This window comes from Monodelphis domestica, chromosome 6 (assembly GCF_027887165.1).
Source record: "Monodelphis domestica isolate mMonDom1 chromosome 6, mMonDom1.pri, whole genome shotgun sequence".
In the NCBI taxonomy this organism is placed as follows: domain Eukaryota; kingdom Metazoa; phylum Chordata; class Mammalia; order Didelphimorphia; family Didelphidae; genus Monodelphis; species Monodelphis domestica.
This window is the reverse complement of record NC_077232.1, coordinates 6645529-6663944: the sequence shown is the minus strand read 5'-3', so window position 1 is coordinate 6663944 and position 18416 is coordinate 6645529. Positions and strand designations below refer to the sequence as shown.

Genomic DNA, 18416 nt, shown 5'->3' with positions numbered 1-18416 from the left:
GTCAGTATTTCTTGGGCTGAGAATTATGGCATTTGAAAGGCATCCAAGAGATTGATCTTTGTGCGCTGAAGATAGTGGTGTGTTGGTCAGCCTGACCCTTGAACTCTGCTCCCTTTCCTATGTATAATGGAAAATAGTTTACTTAAAGCCCTTTATTGCCTTCATTTTCTGCAGGAGAGTAATGTGGGGAACAACAAGCCAACAAATATTTACTAAGCACCTGAATGTGTCAGACACTGTGCTAGGCGCTCAGGATATAAATACAAAAAATGAAGTGACTGCCACTTAAATATGCTCATATTCTAATGGAGGAGACAAGAAATATATGTCAAAATATATACAACAGAAACATAAAGTTAATAAATATATTCTTGCTTATTTGGTTATTGGCCTTCATACTCAGGGGGAACCAAAACGACATCACTAGGTTGGGGTCAATGTACAGTGGGTCCTACTATAGCTGTACAAAGTTAGTTTGTGAAGAAAGTCACTAACATTTGGTAGGATCACGAAGATATTGTTGGAGGCTGCAGAAGAAGGACTCTCAAAGGCATCCTTAAGAGAGGGAGTGCATTCCAGAGATGGGCAATGACCAGTGAAAAGGCATGGAGATAGGATGGCAAGTGTCTTCAGTGAGGAGCTGAGAGAAGGCCAATTTGGTGGGATTGAAAAATATAGGTGGTGGAGGATGGAAAGATAGGTTGAGGCCATATTGGGGAAGTCTTCAAAGCTAAATAGAGGAATTTACATCTGTGACCGCGAAAATATGGTTTCAAGACTATGAATTTGCCAAAACTGTAAAGGTTTCGGCCAAACAGTAAAGATAATTTTTAGTGTCTTGATTTAAGTAAAAAATAAGTGGTCGCCATGGGAAAAATTCCCAAATATGAAATACCCAAGTCAGCTGGGTTTTATGGAGATTTTAATTAATATAAATGAAAGAATTAAGGGAAGAAAAAGAGTAGAGAGATGAGTTTATAGTAGGAAGGGCCTAGGCCAGTTGGCCTAGGCCTTAAGAGAGACTAGTCGATCTTTTATCCACTCACCACAAGATTTTGTCCCAATAAAAACTCCAACTAAGTTCAGAGGCCCAGCTACTCCAACTAGTCCGAGATCCAACTCCCCCTAAGTTGAGAGAGCCAGCTCCTTTTAAAGAGAAATTTCTCTTATGTCACCTCCCCTAAATTTTCACATCTACCAATCACAGTAGATGTTTTCCACAGGACTGACCATTCTTAATTCACATCTTCTTTTGTTAATCACCTTCCCTGAGTAGACTAAAACTTCATACCTCTTGCTAAGCTTGCCCTTTGTAAGTTGCTTGACCTTTTGGTGATTAATTTAACCTTTATAAGTACTTAGTACCCTTTTGTATTAGATCTAAAAATAGACCTAGCTTAAGGTTTTGGCCTCACTATAAGTATGAGTTAGGGACTTTTTCATTGTTCAGTAAGGAGTTTTACAACTTTAACTTCCCCTAAAGTATGCCTAAGTATGGGTGGAATAATATTAAAATTCCCAATACATTCCTGATCAAATACCTCCATTGTTTAAATGGGGAATAGCCTTAACCAAATGTTCCAAGGTAGAGTCTGAGCAGTTTTAAGATTCACACATCCAATCTTAGAAGTAAGAGGAAGCCATTGGAGCTGGTTGATTGGGAGAGTTCTTTGGCCAGATTTCTGCCTAAGGAAAGTCACTTTGGTCACAGTGTGTAGGATGAACTAGAGAGTACTGAGAAGTATGCAGAGTATAATTAACAGAGGCAATTTACAAACTGAAACCCCTGGTTTCTGGAACATTCTAATGCAGAGTGACTTATATTCACACTACATGAGCAAAGGAGGGAGAGAGACCAATTAAGAAGCTGATGTAGTCACCTAGGAGAAAAGGCAGTGAGGGCCTGAACCAAAGTTGTGGCTGTGACTAAAGAGAAGGAGTTGAGAAGCCAGTGGCAAAAGATGTAGAAATAGAAATAGCAAGATTTGGCAAGGGATGGGTTAAGGGAGAATGAAGAATCCAGAATCATACAGAAATTATGAACTCTAGATACTGAAAGGATGCTAGTGCTTTCAGCAGAAAAAGGAACGTTTGGAAGACCAAAATAAAGGATTTGATAGACAATCAAAAATTTTTATGGCAGGTTTCTCTGATAAAGGCTTCATTTCTCAAATATATACTGAGTAAAATGTATAAAAATAAGAGTCATTCTTGAATTGATAAGTGGTCAAAGGACATAAACAGACAGTTTTCAAAAGAAGAAATCAAAGTGTTGTATAGTCAGATGGAAAAATGCTCAAAATTTCTGTTTATTAAAGAAATGCAAATTAAAACAACTCTGAGGTATCACCTCACATCTATCAGAAATGATGAATGCTAGAAGAGATAAGGGAAAGATAGATACAGTAATGAATTACTGATGGACTAGTGAACTGCTCCAACCATTCTGGAGAACAATTTGTTACTATGTCCAAAGGGCTATAAAATTGAATATATTCTGATCCAGCAGTATAGCTACTACCATATCCCAAAGAGATAAAAGACAAAGTAAAAGGACATATATGAACAAAAATATTTTAGCAGCTTTTATTTGTGGGGGTAAAGAATTGGAAATTGGAAGGATGCTCAGCAATTGGGGAGTATCTTAATATGACTGATGGAATATTATTGTGCTATAAGAAATGACAAGAGGAGTAGTTTCAGAAAAACATACCAAGAGCTATGTGAACTGATGCAAAAAGTGAAGAGAGAAGAACCGGGAGATCATTGAGTATAGTAACAGCAGTGTTGTAATGATGATCAACTGTGAAAGCCTCAGCTACTCTGTTCAAGACAATTCCAAAGGACTCATGATGAAAAAATGCTCTCTGCCTCCAGAGAGAAATATGGCTAATATGGAAATATGTTTTGCATAATTTCTTGTAATTGATGTTATGTTACTTGCCTTCTCAGTGGGTGGGGGAGAAGATGGAGGGAGGAGAGAATTTGGAACTCAAAATTTAAAAAGAAAATAATGTTTAAAAGATAACTAATAAACTAGAAATAAGTGAGAGAACTGATCAAACCAAGAAAGATTTTTCCCTAAATTGGTTAGGATAATGATCAGGCTAGGAGTAGAAGGCTCTTTTATTAACCCAATTAAAGCATTCATGTCTTAAATTCAGCTTTGATCAGGTGGAAAGGGAAACCATTAATCTCTAAAATTTAGAGAAATTATTTTCCAGAGTATGCTGAAAATTGTTTCTGTTGTTCAACTTGCTAAATCAAAATGTTAACCTAAATTTGAAATTTCTGTTTAATCTTGATTCTAGAACTTTATTTCTTAAACTCTGAATTTTTTTGTGCTATTGGTTTATTTTTTAATTTTGTTTTTTCAATGGGAATGGGCATGTATTTTCTTTCATTTTTACCTCTCCCAATCCCAGTGAAAAGAAGAGAAGAAAATTCCTTGTAATGAATATACATGTTCAAACGAAACGAATTCTAGTATTTGCCATATCCAAATAATATACATCTCATTTTGCAACCTGGGTTTGTTATTTTTTGGTCAGGAAGTGAATAGCTTGTTTCATCATGCTTCTTTTTTTTTTTTAAACCCTTACCTTCTGTCTTGGAGTCAATACTGTGTATTGGCTCCAAGGCAGAAGAGTGGTAAGGGCTAGGCAATGGGGGTCAAGTGACTTGCCCAGGGTCACACGGCTAGGAAGTGGCTGAGGCCAGATTTGAACCTAGGACCTCCCATCTCTAGGCCTGGCTCTCAATCCACTGAGCTACCCAGCTGCCCCCGTTTCATCATGCTTCTTAGGGATTGTGGTTGAGCATTGCATTGATCAGAGTTCTTAAAGTCTTTCAACACTGTTTGTCTTTACATTGCTATTATTAGTAGATAAACTATCTTCTGTTTGAACTCTATAAATTGTAAGAAGAGGGGGAAGCTGGGTGGCTCAGTGGATTGAGAGCCAGGCCTAGAGATGGGAGGTCCTGGGTTCCAATCTGGCCTCAGACACTTGCTAGCTGTGTGAACTTGGGCAAGTCACTTCACCCCCGTTGCCTAGCTCTTATTGCTCTTCTGCCCTACAACCAATACACAGTATTGATTCTAAGACAGAAGGTAAGGTTTTTTAACAAACAAATAAATAAATAAATTGTAAGAAGAAAACAATGACTTAGGTCAGTGATTTAAAAAAAAAAGAATTTTATACTTATCACATTCAAATGGTGATTCTCATTGAAGAAAGTTTCCTTGAGATGAAAGAAATGTTTCATGTGTCTTTTCTTTCAGTGGAGCCACAAGCTTGCTATCATCTCAGTACATTAGGTCAATCAGTCAACAAGCACTTATTAGTGCCTACTATGTGCCAGGCCCTGTGTTAATAAGCCAGTCTCTGCCTTGAGGGAACTCGTATCCTAACTGAGCCAGGGATTAAGGCTAGGATTTGTTTTCTTATTTTGGTATTTAATAACCTTTGTGAAGTCAAAGTACAAGTGTTTCTCTTCCAATTAAAATTAAATTAAAGACATGGACAAACCTTTTCAGGAATTTCTTAAGTCAATAGATCTTGGATTCATCCTTTGGAAGCTTATGAGGAATAGTATAATAATAATAAAAAATACCTCTTTTTCTCCAACTGATAAATAGTCAAAGGATATAAACAGGCAGTTTTCAGAAGAAGAAACCTAATCTCTCAATAGCCATATGAAGAAATGCTCCAAGCCACCAGTAATTAGAGAAATAAAATTAAAATAACTCTGAGGCATCACCTCTCATATCATCAGATTAGCAAACATGACTGAAAAGAAAAATGGCAAGTGCTAGAGAAGAAGGATATGGAAAAACAGGTATGTTAATGCACTGTTAGTAGATCTATGAACTTTATCTAACCATTCTGGAAAGCAATTTGAAACTATGGCCAAGAAATTATTAAATTGTGCATACTCCTTAGCTGAGCAATGCTGCTACTTGGGCTACATCCCAGATAGATCAAAAAAGAGGAAGATTTTCATGCCTCTGCATACACAAATATTTATAACAACTCTTTTTTTTTATGGTGGCTAAAAAATTGGAAACTGAGGGGATTCCCATGAATTAGGGAATGAATGTGATGGAGCACTATTATAGGGTAAGAGATAACAAAAGAGATGGTTTCAGAAAAATCTGGGAAGATTTACATTGAACTGATACAAAGTAAAATAAGCAGAGCAGGAGAACAATCTTTAGAAAAACAGCAATAGTGTAACAAAAATCAATGGTGAAAGACCCAGCTATTCTGATCAATACAGTAATCTAAGACAGTTTCGAAAGACTCATGAAGCCAAATTCTATTCACTTCCAGATAGAGCACTGAAGGACTCTGAGTGCAGATGGAAGTATATATTTTCTCTTTATTTTTATTGCTTCTTTTCTTGCAACATGGCTAATATGGAAATATGTTTTGCATGACTTCACATGTATAATGGCCACTTACCAAAGAGTCTCCTTTGCTGCAGTTTTACCAAAGCATTTCTTATCTTCTCAATGAATGGGTAAGAGGTATGGGGAAGTTAAGAATTTGGAACTGAACATAAAAATTATGAATAAAAATTATTACCAAGTTAGGCAGGTCAAGTGGCTTAGACACCTGCTTGCTGTTTGCTAAGGGAGCAAGGCATTACCATAGTTTTGTCCAGGTTTCTCAGCTGGAGCAAAACTAAGGCAAGGCCAAAAACTCTATAAATTAGAAAATATATGACTGTATTATCGGGAGGCAAGAATAAAACTTTTGCAAATGGGTTTTGAAATCCCCAGGAATGACTGGTGCTTTCTTAATGAAAGTTTGTACTGATCATCTTATTAGAGGCCTCCAGGCAAACTAAGAGACCAGTGAAGGGAAAAGAAGGTGAGAGGTGATTTAAAGGTACTCTGTTTCAGCAAGCTTCAAAATAATCTTTATAAATATGGCCAGTGTAAGTAAGGAACATCTTGAGTCAGGAAGAATTTTTACCCTGTGTGACTTATGTCAGCTCAGTTGCCATTATTGTCCTTGTATAAATCTCCAGAATCACAGTTATTGCCTCCTTGGCTTTTATCACGACATTCTCTGTCCACCATATCTTCCCCCACTTCTCCAGTCATAACTCCTGAAACCATTCCTTTTGGAGTAACCAACCCCTCTATTCCACTTAGGAGGTGCCTTTCAAGCTCTGATTTTCAAGGCATGACTTGCCCTTGTGGTCTACTCTGATCTATCAGTCCCTCATCCATATACTCTCCATGACAGCCAGAGTGTATATAGGGTTATGAGGAAAAACAGAAATGGATTGCAAACAGAAAATAGAGCAGAGTTTGCACCAAGATCAGTGTGTTGCACCTTACCATGTGCTGTGGAATTGGAGAGATTGAATTCTGGAATGCGAAGGAACGGATAAAAGTGGGCACAGAGAGCTGCCAAGGGGCTTTTGGTTTCCTGTTTCTGGGAGAGCCTGAAGTGATAGCTTCCTCCTGCTTGGGATCTCTATCACGTGAAGGAGGGGGTTTGTTTCCTATCCCCTTGAAACCAAAGCTACCAGCTCTGGTATTCTGTGTGAAGATATCAGTCATAGCTTGCCATCTACTCATGTTCCAGCCTCCTGAGAGGTTATTTCCAGCTGTGCTGAGCTCTGTGTCTGGCCAGCCAGTTAGGGAAGACCAGCAGCCCTACAGCCATCTTGTGCCTAACCGGCCAGGGCTGATCCCTGAGATAAAGGGTCAACCTACCTGATCTAAAGAGCTACATATCTTGCCAAAACTCATTTGGGAATGATTTTAGTCAGGTATTTAGACAGCTGGGGATTTTAGATAGTCAGTGAAGGGGTCTAAGGAGCTGGAAGAAATGAAGATGTCCCTTTGCAGGGACCATGGGAGGAGAGGAGGGAAGTATAGCTAGAATTTCTTAAAGCAGGGCATTCTTTTCCCTAATCTCCCATCCTTCTTACTGTGGTTAAAATAAAACCCTGTCTTGGTTTTTTTAAACTGATTTGGAGTCAGATAAGCACACTGGGCCTGTGGGGAGGCCTACAGGGCCTAGCCTCACTGTGGTTTATCAAGAAACCAGCAAACCTTGATATTTCACTTCTATAAAACAACCATCCAGATATTTACAATATTTCAATAGGATTGGTCAGTGTAATGAAACCAAAGCCCCAGGATCTTTGTATGTCCGTCTTTGATGACCATGACTTTGTGTTTGCCCCCACAGTTGTTAAATTACTGTTCCAAAGCCTGCTTGTCCATGTTGACATCATGGCTGCCCATGAGGAGCTCAAAGTGGTAAAGAATTAAGGAAAGGCTTTCATCTTTTATATTTAATATTTTACAGACTAATAACCAGATGCCATAAAATAACCACTTCTTGTAATTGAAATATTTGGTTATAAATTCATCTTCTGTAGGCTCACCAAAATCATCTTTAGGACAGCTCCACAGCAGAAAGGACAGTGGAGTGATATGTATCAATCTTATCCAGCTTCTGCATGAGTTTCTCTTCTCCTGTAAGATCCAACAATAAACAACAAATAATAGTAAAAGATTAGAGTAGCCTTGTATTTGACTAAATATAGATAGATCTAAGACTATTAAGATAAGAAATCACTATTTAGTTAAAATTGATGGGACGGGGGGCAGCTGGGTAGCTCAGTGGATTGAGAACCAGGCCTGGAGACGGGAGGTCCTAGGTTCAAATCTGGCTTCAGCCACTTCCCAGCTGTGTGACCCTGGGCAAGTCACTTGACCCCCATTGCCTAGCCCTTACCACTCTTCTGCCTTGGAGCCAATACACAGTATTGACTCCAAGACGGAAGGTAAGGGTTTAAAAAAAAAATTGATGGGACAACTAGAAAGTAGTTTGGCAGAAACTAGGCATGGATCAGTATCTTATACCATTCACCAAGACAAGACCATAATGGATACATGGGGTCATAGTCTCAGGGTTGGAGAGGAGCACACCATTGCTTGAGGTCATAGGGGATCAGGGGACCTGGTCACAATTCCAAGGCAGAATAGTGTGGCTTAGAGCACAGACCAGGAGGGTATTTATTTATTTAGTTTTTAAAACATTATTTTATTTGGTCATTTTCATACATTGTTCATTGGAAATAGATCATTTTCTTTTCTTCCTCCCCAACCCCCCTCCACCCCTTCCCTAGCCGAGGCACGATTTGTCTGGGTATCACATGTGTCCTTGCTCTGAACCCATTTCCTTGTTGTTGGTATTTGCATTAGGGCGCTCATTTAGCTTCTCTCCTCGATCATGTCCCCTCAACCTCTGTAGTCAGGCAGTTGCTTTTCCTCAGTGTTTTTACTCCCTCAGTTTGTCCTCTGCTTGTGGATAGTGTTTTTTAGATCCCTGCAGATTGTTCAGGGACACTGCATTGACACCAATGGAGAAGTCCATTACCTTCAATTGTACCACAGTGTATCAGTCTCTGTGTACAATGTTCTCCTGGTTCTGCTCCTCTCACTCTGCATCACTTCCTGGAGGTTGTTCCAGTTCCAATGGAATTCCTCCACTTTATTATTTCTTTTAGCACAATTGTATTCCATCACCAACATATACCACAATTTGTTCAGCCATTCTCCAATTGAAGGGCATCCCCTCGTTTTCCAATTTTTGGCCACCACAAAGAGCGCAGCTATGAATGTTCTTGTACAAGTCTTTTTCCTTATTATCCAGGAGGGTATTTAAACACTCCTCTCCTGACATCATACCATCTTGGAAAAACTAAAAGCTTATAGATCCCTAGAGGTAGCTCTGGAGGCAGCTGCACAAAGAACCTAAAGCTTGGAACAGTGCTCCCTTTACCACAGCTGCGGAGCCCAACATTAACGTTTTTTAAAAGAAAAGAAAAAGGCTAAAAAATGAGCCAACAACAAAAAAAGATATGCAACAGAGTTATTTTGGTGAGAGGGGAGACCAAAACACAAACTAAGAAGAAGACAAAGTCAATACTGTTGCATCCAAAGCCTCCAAGAAAAATATGAATTGGTCTCAAACCCAAAAAGAATTAATGGAAGGCAAAAAAAGGATTTTTTAAATGAAATATGAGAAGTAGAAGAAAAATTGGGAAAAGAAATAAGAATGATACAGGAAAATCGTGAAAATGAGCCAACAGCTTGGTAAACAACAAACTGGAAAAAAAATTTATAATAAAAAATCTCTGAAAAAGGTCTTAAATTTATAAGGAGCTAAGTCAAATGTACTAGAAATCAAGCCATTCCCCAATTGACAAATGGTCAAGGGACATAAATAGGCAGTTTTCACATGATGAAATAAAAACTATCAATAAGCACATGAAAAAGTGTTCTAAATTCCTCCTGAATAGAGAAATGCAAATCAAAACAACCCTAAGGTACTATCCCACACATAGCAGATTGGCCAGTATGACAGTAAAGGAAAATAATAAATGTTGGAGGGGATGTGGTAACATTGGGACACTAATGCATTGCTGGCGGAGTTGTGAATTGATCCAACCATTCTGGAAGGCAATTTGGAACTATGCCCAAAGGGCGATAAAAGACTGCCCTTTGATCCAGACATACCACTGCTGGATTTGTACCCCGAAGAGATAATAAAAAATGGTTGCACCAAAATATTTATAGCTGCACTCTTTGTGGTGGCAAAAAATTGGAAAGTGAGAGGGTGTTTCTCAATTGGGGAATGACTGAACAAATTGTGGTATATGATGGTGATGGAATACTATTGTTCTGTAAGAATGATGAACTGGAGGAATTCTTCATGAACTGGAAAACCCTCCATGGATTGATGTAGAGTGAAATGAGCAGAACCAAGAGAACATTGTACACCAAAAGTAAAATATTGTGGAATGATCTAATGCAATGGACTTTACTACTAGTAGCAATGCAGTGATCCAGGACAATCCTGAGGGACTAATGAGAAAGAAGCTCTCCACATCCAGAGGAAGAACTGGGGGAGCGGAAACCCAGAAGAAAAAGATATGACATCACTTGTTTACATGGGTATAGGATTTGAGGTTTTGACTTTAAAAGATCACTTTTGCAAAAATGAATAATATGGAAATAGGCATCAGGTGATAGCATTTGTATAACCCAGTGGGATTGCTTGTTGGCTCAGGGAGGGGAAGGAGGAAGAGAACATGAATCATGGAAACATGTAAAAATATTTTAAAAATAGAAAATAATAAAAATAAAAAATTAAGGCATGAGAAAGAGGAATGCATTGGGAGAAGGGGGAAGGAAAAAATAGAATGCACTAAGCTGGCTCACTTAAAAGAGGCATGAGAGAGCTTTTACAGTGGAGAGGAAGATGGGGAAGGAAGGGAACCTTACTCTCAGCAGACTTGGATTGCTGAGGGAAGAACATACACAATCAATTGAGCATAGAAATCTATCTTAGCCTTCAGGAAAGTAAGAGGGGAAGAGGATATGGAAAGGGGATGGGGCTTATAAAAAAGAGGGCAAATTATGAGGTGTGATGATCAGAAACTAAATAGGGAGAGACAAGATGAAGAGTAATACACAGTAATCATAATGGTGCAAAAAAATTGACAAATCTAATAAAGGCATTTTTCAAGTATATAGAAAAATGAGTTGAATGTATAAGAATCCAAGTCATTCTCCAATTGATAAATGGTCAAAGGATACGAACAGGCAGTCCTCAAAGTAAAGTTCTCTATAGTCATGGAAAAAATGCTCTAAATTACTATTAATTAGAGAAATGCAAATTAAAACAACTCTGAGGCATACCCCACACCTATCAGATTGGCTATTATGACAGAAAATCCATCCGTTTTCTCTCTGGAAGCAGATGGCATTTTTAATCACCAGTCCTTTGGGATTGTTTTGGATCCTCGTATGGCTGAGAATAGCTATTATTTATTCACTGTTGTTCATTGTAAAGTATTCCCATCACTGTACAGCATCCTCCTGGTTCTGCTTATTTCACTCTGCTTCAGTTTTATTGAGGAGGAAATTGAGGCTCAGAGAGGTAAAGTCACTTGTTCAAAGCCACACAGCTGGTTAGAGAGTAGCAAGGCGAATGGGCTGGGATTTGATAGAGCTACTGTAGCTTGGGCATTCTCAGAGCAGCAATGACAGACCTTCCATCTTCAGGTAAATCTTGCTCTTCTTGTGTTGAAACAGTGGGGAGGGATGAGAAGAAGGCCAAGTGGAATGTTTTTCTTTTCTGGTCACTGGCTGCCCAAGCTTGTCTATAGTTAGCTGCAGGGCAGCCAGTGCAGTTTACTGACTTGGCGCTGAAGGACAGCTCAGCTAATGGCTGGATAAAGCCTGGTCCTGGTCGGTCTCCGGATGACCTCTCCCACTGTTTTGGGGTTCCCATTCGCATAGAATTCCCCATTCAGCCCTGCACGCCCTGAGAGCTCCCTGCTTTCCAAGAGTCTGATGATCTGCAGAGTACCCGTGGCCAGAAGAGCCTTCTGCTGAGAAAATAGCAAAACGGGCCTTTCCTGAGTACCTGCTCTGCACCACAGGAGTAGAAAGCAGGTCTGGAATCTGCCTGACAACTCCTTGCCTGCGAAGCCTTTGATGGTGTCACCCAGACCCTATACATAGCAAGCAGAGTCGTTTTGAGGGCCAGATTGTTTGGCCCCCCGGAACCACTTCATTAGAGTCCCGTCCTTTAGTCGGCTTTATTCACAACCTATTTGCAGAATGAGGCTGTAGAGTGAAAACCTGCCCCATATATCCATGTGATACCTGGACATATGTGTGTACATATGGTTGGGATGGATACAAATGCATTAACAAGTGCTACTGAAGTCCTAGCTTTTGGTCAGACTTCCTCGGTAATACCGGAGCTTAAAACAGCTCGAACCCTAATTACTAAAGGTTTTTTCCTTTAGAGAGGGGTCCTCAGACTCAAAACAGTTGGACACCACTGAATTGGCACAGGGGGAAAATCATGCACAGGGGAACCTCGACTCATTCCAAGACCCTTCCTGTTAGGGGGCAGATGTTAGCTGTGAACCCAGCCTCTGCACCGTCTGTCTGGCAGCATCTAAAAATGAGGCTCCCCTTAGCAACATGGTTAGCTGCTGCGAGCACCACCATCGGGTAATTGGTACAGCCATGTGACTTGGTGCCCAGGCCTAGGGGCTTTTCTATCTAGAGGAAGAGGGTGTTCCAGCTGTGCCACAAAAGCCCCGTGCCCAGGTCCCAGCCGCAGAAGGCTTCTGGGAAGTGTGCAGTGGTACTCCTTTCCTGGGGATTAGAGCTAGAGAAGAGCTGGAAAGGAAGCCCTGCTGTCACCTGGCAACATCTTGGGCTTCCTTTCGAGATTTCTCCATGTACTTCCTAAGCTCCTGTGGCTCCTTCATGACAGGACCCCAAGAGCACAGGTTTTATGACCTACTTAGCTACAAGATTGCTTTGGGATGTTCGTGGCCTTTCGTTCTGTTCCCTAACCCTGTCTTTCCTTTGTTGGGTCACGGATTTCAAAGATGTATTTTACGGATAGCACCTGGGGCTGAATCTTCATCTAGCCATTCACTGCCTAACTGATACTGGACCCACTTCTCTAGGCCTTGTTTTCCGGTTCTGTAAAATTAGAGGTTGGACTAGGTGATCTTTAAGGACCCTTTCTACATTGATGCTCTCTATATTCTGTGCTATTTTTTATGTTTGAAAGGGAGAGAAATAATATAAGCCTACTAAGTTGATGGACTACTTTAAAACAGTGCCTACAGCCGCCAGGTGGTTGACTGGATTGAGAGCCGGGCCTGGACTTGGAAGGTTCTGGGTTCAAATGGGGTCTTAGATTCTTTCTAGCTGTGTGACTGGGCAAGTCATTTAACTCCCATTCATTGCCTAGTCCTTACCGCTATAATATTGATTCCAAGACAGAAGGTAAGGGCTTTTTAAAAAACAAAACAAAACATAATGCTGTAGATTTATTCTATAGTTTTTATATATGTGTATATAAATACACATATGTGTATAGTATGATAGTGTTGTTGGTATGTGCATCTGGGAATTTATTTAAAACATAAGTAGAAGGGACAGCTATGCAGCAAGGCGGAGAGAGAGCCAGACCTGGAGTCAAGAGGTCCTGGGTTCAAATTTGACCTTTTATAATTCCTAGCTGGGTGACCCTGGGCAAGTCACTTAACCCCAAATGCCTTTAAAAAAATCTTTCTTTAAACAACATGAGTAGAATGACCTTCAATGTGAACCAAGACAAGACTGTTGCTTCTAAGCATTGTTTTCTCTGGCCCATTATCTAATAATAATAGCTAGCATTTCTATATTATATTAAGGTTTATGGAGAGCTTTACAAATATTTCCTGATATTATTTATACAGCCAGAAGGACTATCTTCCTCAAGTATGCTTTGTTTACATACTTCCCAAGAGTCCTTTTGCCTATAAAGTGCCAAGTTCAAGCTCTTCAGAAGAGGTTTTAAGCTCCCCCTCTCCCCTCCCATCTCCAAGGAGCTGTTAGCCTCTTCCTGCCTTCTCGTTTTGACCTCGGTGATTTTAATTTTGTTTCTCTCTGAATGTTCAAATAGCTCCATGTGAAGTACTCATTCTTGGCCCAAAAGTGGCACCATATTTTGGCACATTTGTGATCTGAGGCTTTGGCTCATCGTGTGTGTGTTTTTTAACAGGTTGATGAAAAGCCCACCACTTTGAAGACAGATTGTCTGGTTATAAAGCAGTTTTTGCACAAAACCAGCGTAGTTCACCCAAAGGTAAAGTGTTTGTGAGCTTGATGTGCCCTTTCTTCTAGACAGCAGCAGTCTGGGGTGGGGGTAGGGGCTCATCATCTTTTCTGCTGGAGATGTCTATGTGGTTGAAGACAGGAGGGTCTGTCCATTTGTCTTTCAATGCTGACGCTTTATTGTGTTGAACTGGTTTGGTTTCGGTGCATTTCTGAGTCTAACGAGGGGTGGAGGGGAACAAGCATTTATTTAGCACCTACTCTGAGCCAAGCACTGTGTTAAGTGCTTTTTACAAATATTACCTCATTTGATCCTCACAACAGTCCTGCAAGGTAAGTGCTATTATTATCCCCATTTAAATTTGAGGAAACTGAGGCAGACAGAAGTTAAGTAACTTTCCCAAGGTTATACAACTAGTAAGTATCTGAGGCTATACTTGAACTGGAGACTTCCTGCCTCCAAGCCTGGTACTCTGATCTCCTGTGGCCCTCCCTAGTGGCTAATAAGATGAGATAGAAAGAGATCTGTGCTTCAAGCCTGAGACTTTTCCTTGGGGTTCCATCTTCACTTTTGCTGTTGTCTCCCTACATTACCTTGGATGCCTCTTTTCCTTTTGATTCCTCAGTTCTCCTTGAACCCTGGATAACCAAAATATACTCCGATTCATTCAGAGAGAGAAAGCCCAATAAGGACTTTTGGAATTAGATTGGAAATGCATTGATCCATGAGGAAAAGCTTGCTAATGGATGGGGAATGGGAGGTGTTTGCTTGGCTGAATACTCTAGCCACTCATCTGTTTGTAGGTCACATTTCACTTCAGCATGAAGGTGAATGGAGTCCTCTCCAAAGAAACCTTTGGGTAAGTTCCTTTCTGGCCACAAAGGTGGTACTGTTTCTCATGGCCATAACAAGTATAGTCTCTGTCCTCAAAGCTGACTTATCCCCAACATAGCCAGGCCATGGAAAGGGGCCCCTAGGGTGGTATCCCAAGAGTCTCTGCTGTGAGCCAGAACATGACATGGGAGGAACTGGGGTTTGAACTGTCTCTCCTTGTTGTGTCTTTCCTTCCCAGGGCTGAGAAGGAGCCCATTGTGAAGCTGCCAAATGGGATTGGGCTGCTCACAGATCAGCGCCACTATATGAGGTGAAGGAAAAGCTCTGTCTCCTCCCATCCCTGTGACTTAGGAAAGAGGAAGGACTTTGGGAGATGATGGTTCAGTCAAGCAGTTTGAGTTAATGGTGCAGAAGGCTTGATTCCATCATTTGCTAGGCACTGCCTTCCCCTCTACCAATACTCCACCTGTGAGCTGGAGAATCTTAAAGCTAGGCTGTGACCCCAAAGGCTTTTTTAGTTCAGCATCTCACCCCCTCATCCAGATTGTATCACAGTTATCACTACAAGGTGAGAGTTTATGTTTTTCTTAAAGATATGCAGCAGAGATGCATCTGTTCTCTGGCTATAGGCCCATTGGTACACAGTGGATCTCTTGTGTGAGGACTGCTGAGCTAAATTTTAAGAAGGGCATCCTACTGGTCCCAAGGTATTCATCCCCAGCAACTGAGAGTCATGAGGACTTGCACTCTGATCTCTCTGTGTGCACTCACTGATGAGAGATCACTGCTGGGTGCAAGGATTCGATTACATTCAGCAACATATTGTTTACGTGCATATGATCTTCATGCAATGAATCAGAGGTCCTAGAAAAGTCAGATGAATGTGTGCTCACATTTTACCAACATTGCTCCCAGGTCTGTTCCACAGTTTTACACCAACAGGGGTCCCAGAGCTCCAGGGTGTTGGACAGAGAACCCAGACTCTCCCGAGACTGACACAAGCTCCCAGGGGGAGATGACTTTATCTCTCTGAGCCTCTACTTCCCCATCATTCAAATTAGGGTCTTGACAGGACACTTCTGAAGGACTTATTAGAAGGAATGCTAACCACATTGAGAGAAAGAACTATGGGAGTAGACATATGACATCATTTATCACATGTATATATGGGCACGTGATTTGGGGTTTAGGCTTTAAAAGATTGCTCTATAGCAAAAATGAATACTATGGAAATGGGTATCAAGAATAGCATTTGTACAACCCACTGGAATTGCTTGTAGGCTCTGGGCGGGGGGGGGGGGGGGAGGGGAGGGAAGAGAGAGGGAAAGAAAATGAATCATGTAAACATGAAAAAATATTTTAAAATAAAATAAAAGGCACTGGAGTAGGAGCTAAGAAAAAAAAATTAAGGGCTTGAGCCAGATGACTTCTAAGTGCCTTCAAGTCCTTAATATTTTTAAGCATATAAAAATTATTTTCACATTAAATCAGTGCTGATCTATTAGAAATATAGGAGCCATGTACTCTAAATAATAGATGCATTGCCCATCACATTTGTCTGCTTGATAACTAGAGCTGTCATCTACCCTCAAAAACCATTCAGGTATTTTTGTTCAGTAATTCAATCATGCCTGACTCTTTGTGACCCCATGGACCATAGTATGCCAAGTCCTTCTATCCACCACTATTTTCTGGAGTCTATTCAAGTTCATGTTCATTGCTTCCATGACCTTGCTTTCTCCATAATCCAGCAAATGTTGGCAATTTGGTCTCTAGTTCTTCTGCCTCTTCTCAGGAGACAAGGCAGATGATTGGACACTCTTATCTCTGAGGGATTGCCACATTTTTTGTGTATATGATTTATATTGTATTGTTCATGGAATTGAAAGCCTTTCAACTAGTTAAGCCAGCCTCAGAGTCAGGAAGACCTGAGTTCAGATCCTGTCTGACATGCTAGCTGAACTTGCTTGGACAAATCAATAAATTCTTCAGTCCCAGACATTACCCTAAGATTATAAATTGAAGGGCAGCTGCTGGTCTTCACTGGTAGAGAGCAGTACCTCACAGCCCTGTCCAAAACAGCAAACAGCCATTTTGATAAAGCTCACTTGAATGCAGCATAAGGAGATTGGGGAGTCTGCCCTGACCAGGCCAGAAGACATTCTTGGTGAATGATGGCTCTCTTTGAGGCCATTGTCTTGGGTTTCTCTGGTTCTGACTCATCTTTTGGGGTGAAGAAATACTTGTGGGCAGGCCTGGGAACTAGTTTCTGGATTAGACTGCAGTGATCCTGAGTAGTTAGGCCTTGAGAAAGCTATCTTACTGGATTCAAAACTTCTTGGGAGGGTATAACTTGATCCTTAATTAAACCAAATGCCAGAAAAGGGAACCAAGCTTCTCTTTCAACAATGGCATCTGCCTTCCCAAGAACCCTCTAGAATAGGACCAATTCTCACCAGCCAGGAAAAACTAGCTAACACAATGGATAGAGCTCTAGGTCTGGAGTCAGGAAGTCCTGAGTTCAGATCTGATCTCAGCATGTATGACCCTGGACAAGTCACTTAACCTCTATTAGCCTCAGATCCCTCAATTGTAAAGTGGGGATGATGATAACACTTACCTTGCAGAGTTGTTGTGAGGATCATATGAAATATTTGTAATGTACTTAGCAGGGCCTTTGGCACCTAGTAGGTGCTATATAAATGCCTATCCTTGTCCCCTTCCTTTCCAGAAACCCTTGGGATACTCTGAACAAAGGGTTTTCTCATCACTTAGCTGTAGCTGACTCCAGGCAATCAGGAAGTAAATTGCTCCAATGTTGAGGGGAAATGTTTGGAGGAATATATTCTGATTCATTGATTTAAAGAAAGGGGTTCATTGATATTTTCCTTCATAGGAAAAACTTGTTAGTGGGTGAATATCTACCTAATTTCACTCCCAGATGGATTCTTCCTGGTGAGGGAAGATGGCCCGGCTTACCCGGTTATTCTTAGCAAACAGGGACTTTTCCTAGTCAAATAAACAGCATCTGGGCTGAGGGGGTGTGCTACGTAGCCTCAATTATTTTGGGGCCTTCCCTCAGCCTGACTCTGTGGCTGGATGATGGGATCATTTGTGCTCATGAAAACCACCTTATTGATTGCTTCTCCTTGAAATCATGAAGCTGGCAAAAGAGTTTTCCTTTGTAAAGGAAGCCTGCTGATTGCATAGGCAGAAACGGGCTGGGGTCACAGGAACCCAGAGGTGGGAGGGACCTCAGAGGCTGCCCAGTGCAGACTTTTCCACCCAAGAAACCTGTTTGTGTGGATTGGTATTGCCCCATGGTGATAGTTGTGATGGCATCCCAGGTGGAACCTAGTCCTCAAAGCCAACTATGAGCAGAGAAAGTAGAGAGAGCGTGTGTGTATGTGTGTGTGCGCACGTGCGTGCACATGTGTGTGCATGTGTATCCAAGTGGTTCGAGGGGGATTCATAAACAGGGCTGGTCTCTTTTAGCCATTCCTTTAGGGGGAGAGGCCCTACAACTTGCCTTTCCTGTTTTCTTTGTCACTAGGCCAGGATCTCCTGGGGTCCAGCGAGTCTGTAGCAGAATCCACCCTGTGCTGGGGCATCCTGTTGCCCTCTTCATTCCTGATGAAGAAGCCCATGTGGGTTTACCTGGGGAGCTGACCCTCACTCCAGCAGCTGCTTTGTGTCCCTGTGGCCACCAGCTTTATCCCAACCAAACCAGCAGGCTCTCCACAGCCTTCATATCTTTTTAATGACACTGAGACCAAACTGTCTTTGGCAATCAGTCTGCACAGGCCTGAAGATTGAGGCCAACATATACACCCGCAGTTTGGACACTTACACAACCCAAAGACCCAGGGCTGATTCTGGTGTAATCTTTCCTCTGGGTGTGCACTGGGC

At 41.2% G+C, this 18416-nt stretch overlaps 1 protein-coding gene across 1 annotated transcript in view; it reads left to right on the top strand.

Moving 5' to 3' along the window:
* The window catches only part of TOP6BL (TOP6B like initiator of meiotic double strand breaks), an 88087-nt gene that overhangs the window by 36659 nt on the left and 33012 nt on the right, over positions 1-18416 (top strand). The window contains exons 5-8 of the mRNA XM_056803726.1: positions 13620-13703; positions 14477-14532; positions 14746-14817; positions 18061-18262. Coding sequence (XP_056659704.1) covers positions 13620-13703; positions 14477-14532; positions 14746-14817; positions 18061-18262 — 414 coding nt within the window. The remainder of the gene's footprint in view (positions 1-13619; positions 13704-14476; positions 14533-14745; positions 14818-18060; positions 18263-18416) is intronic.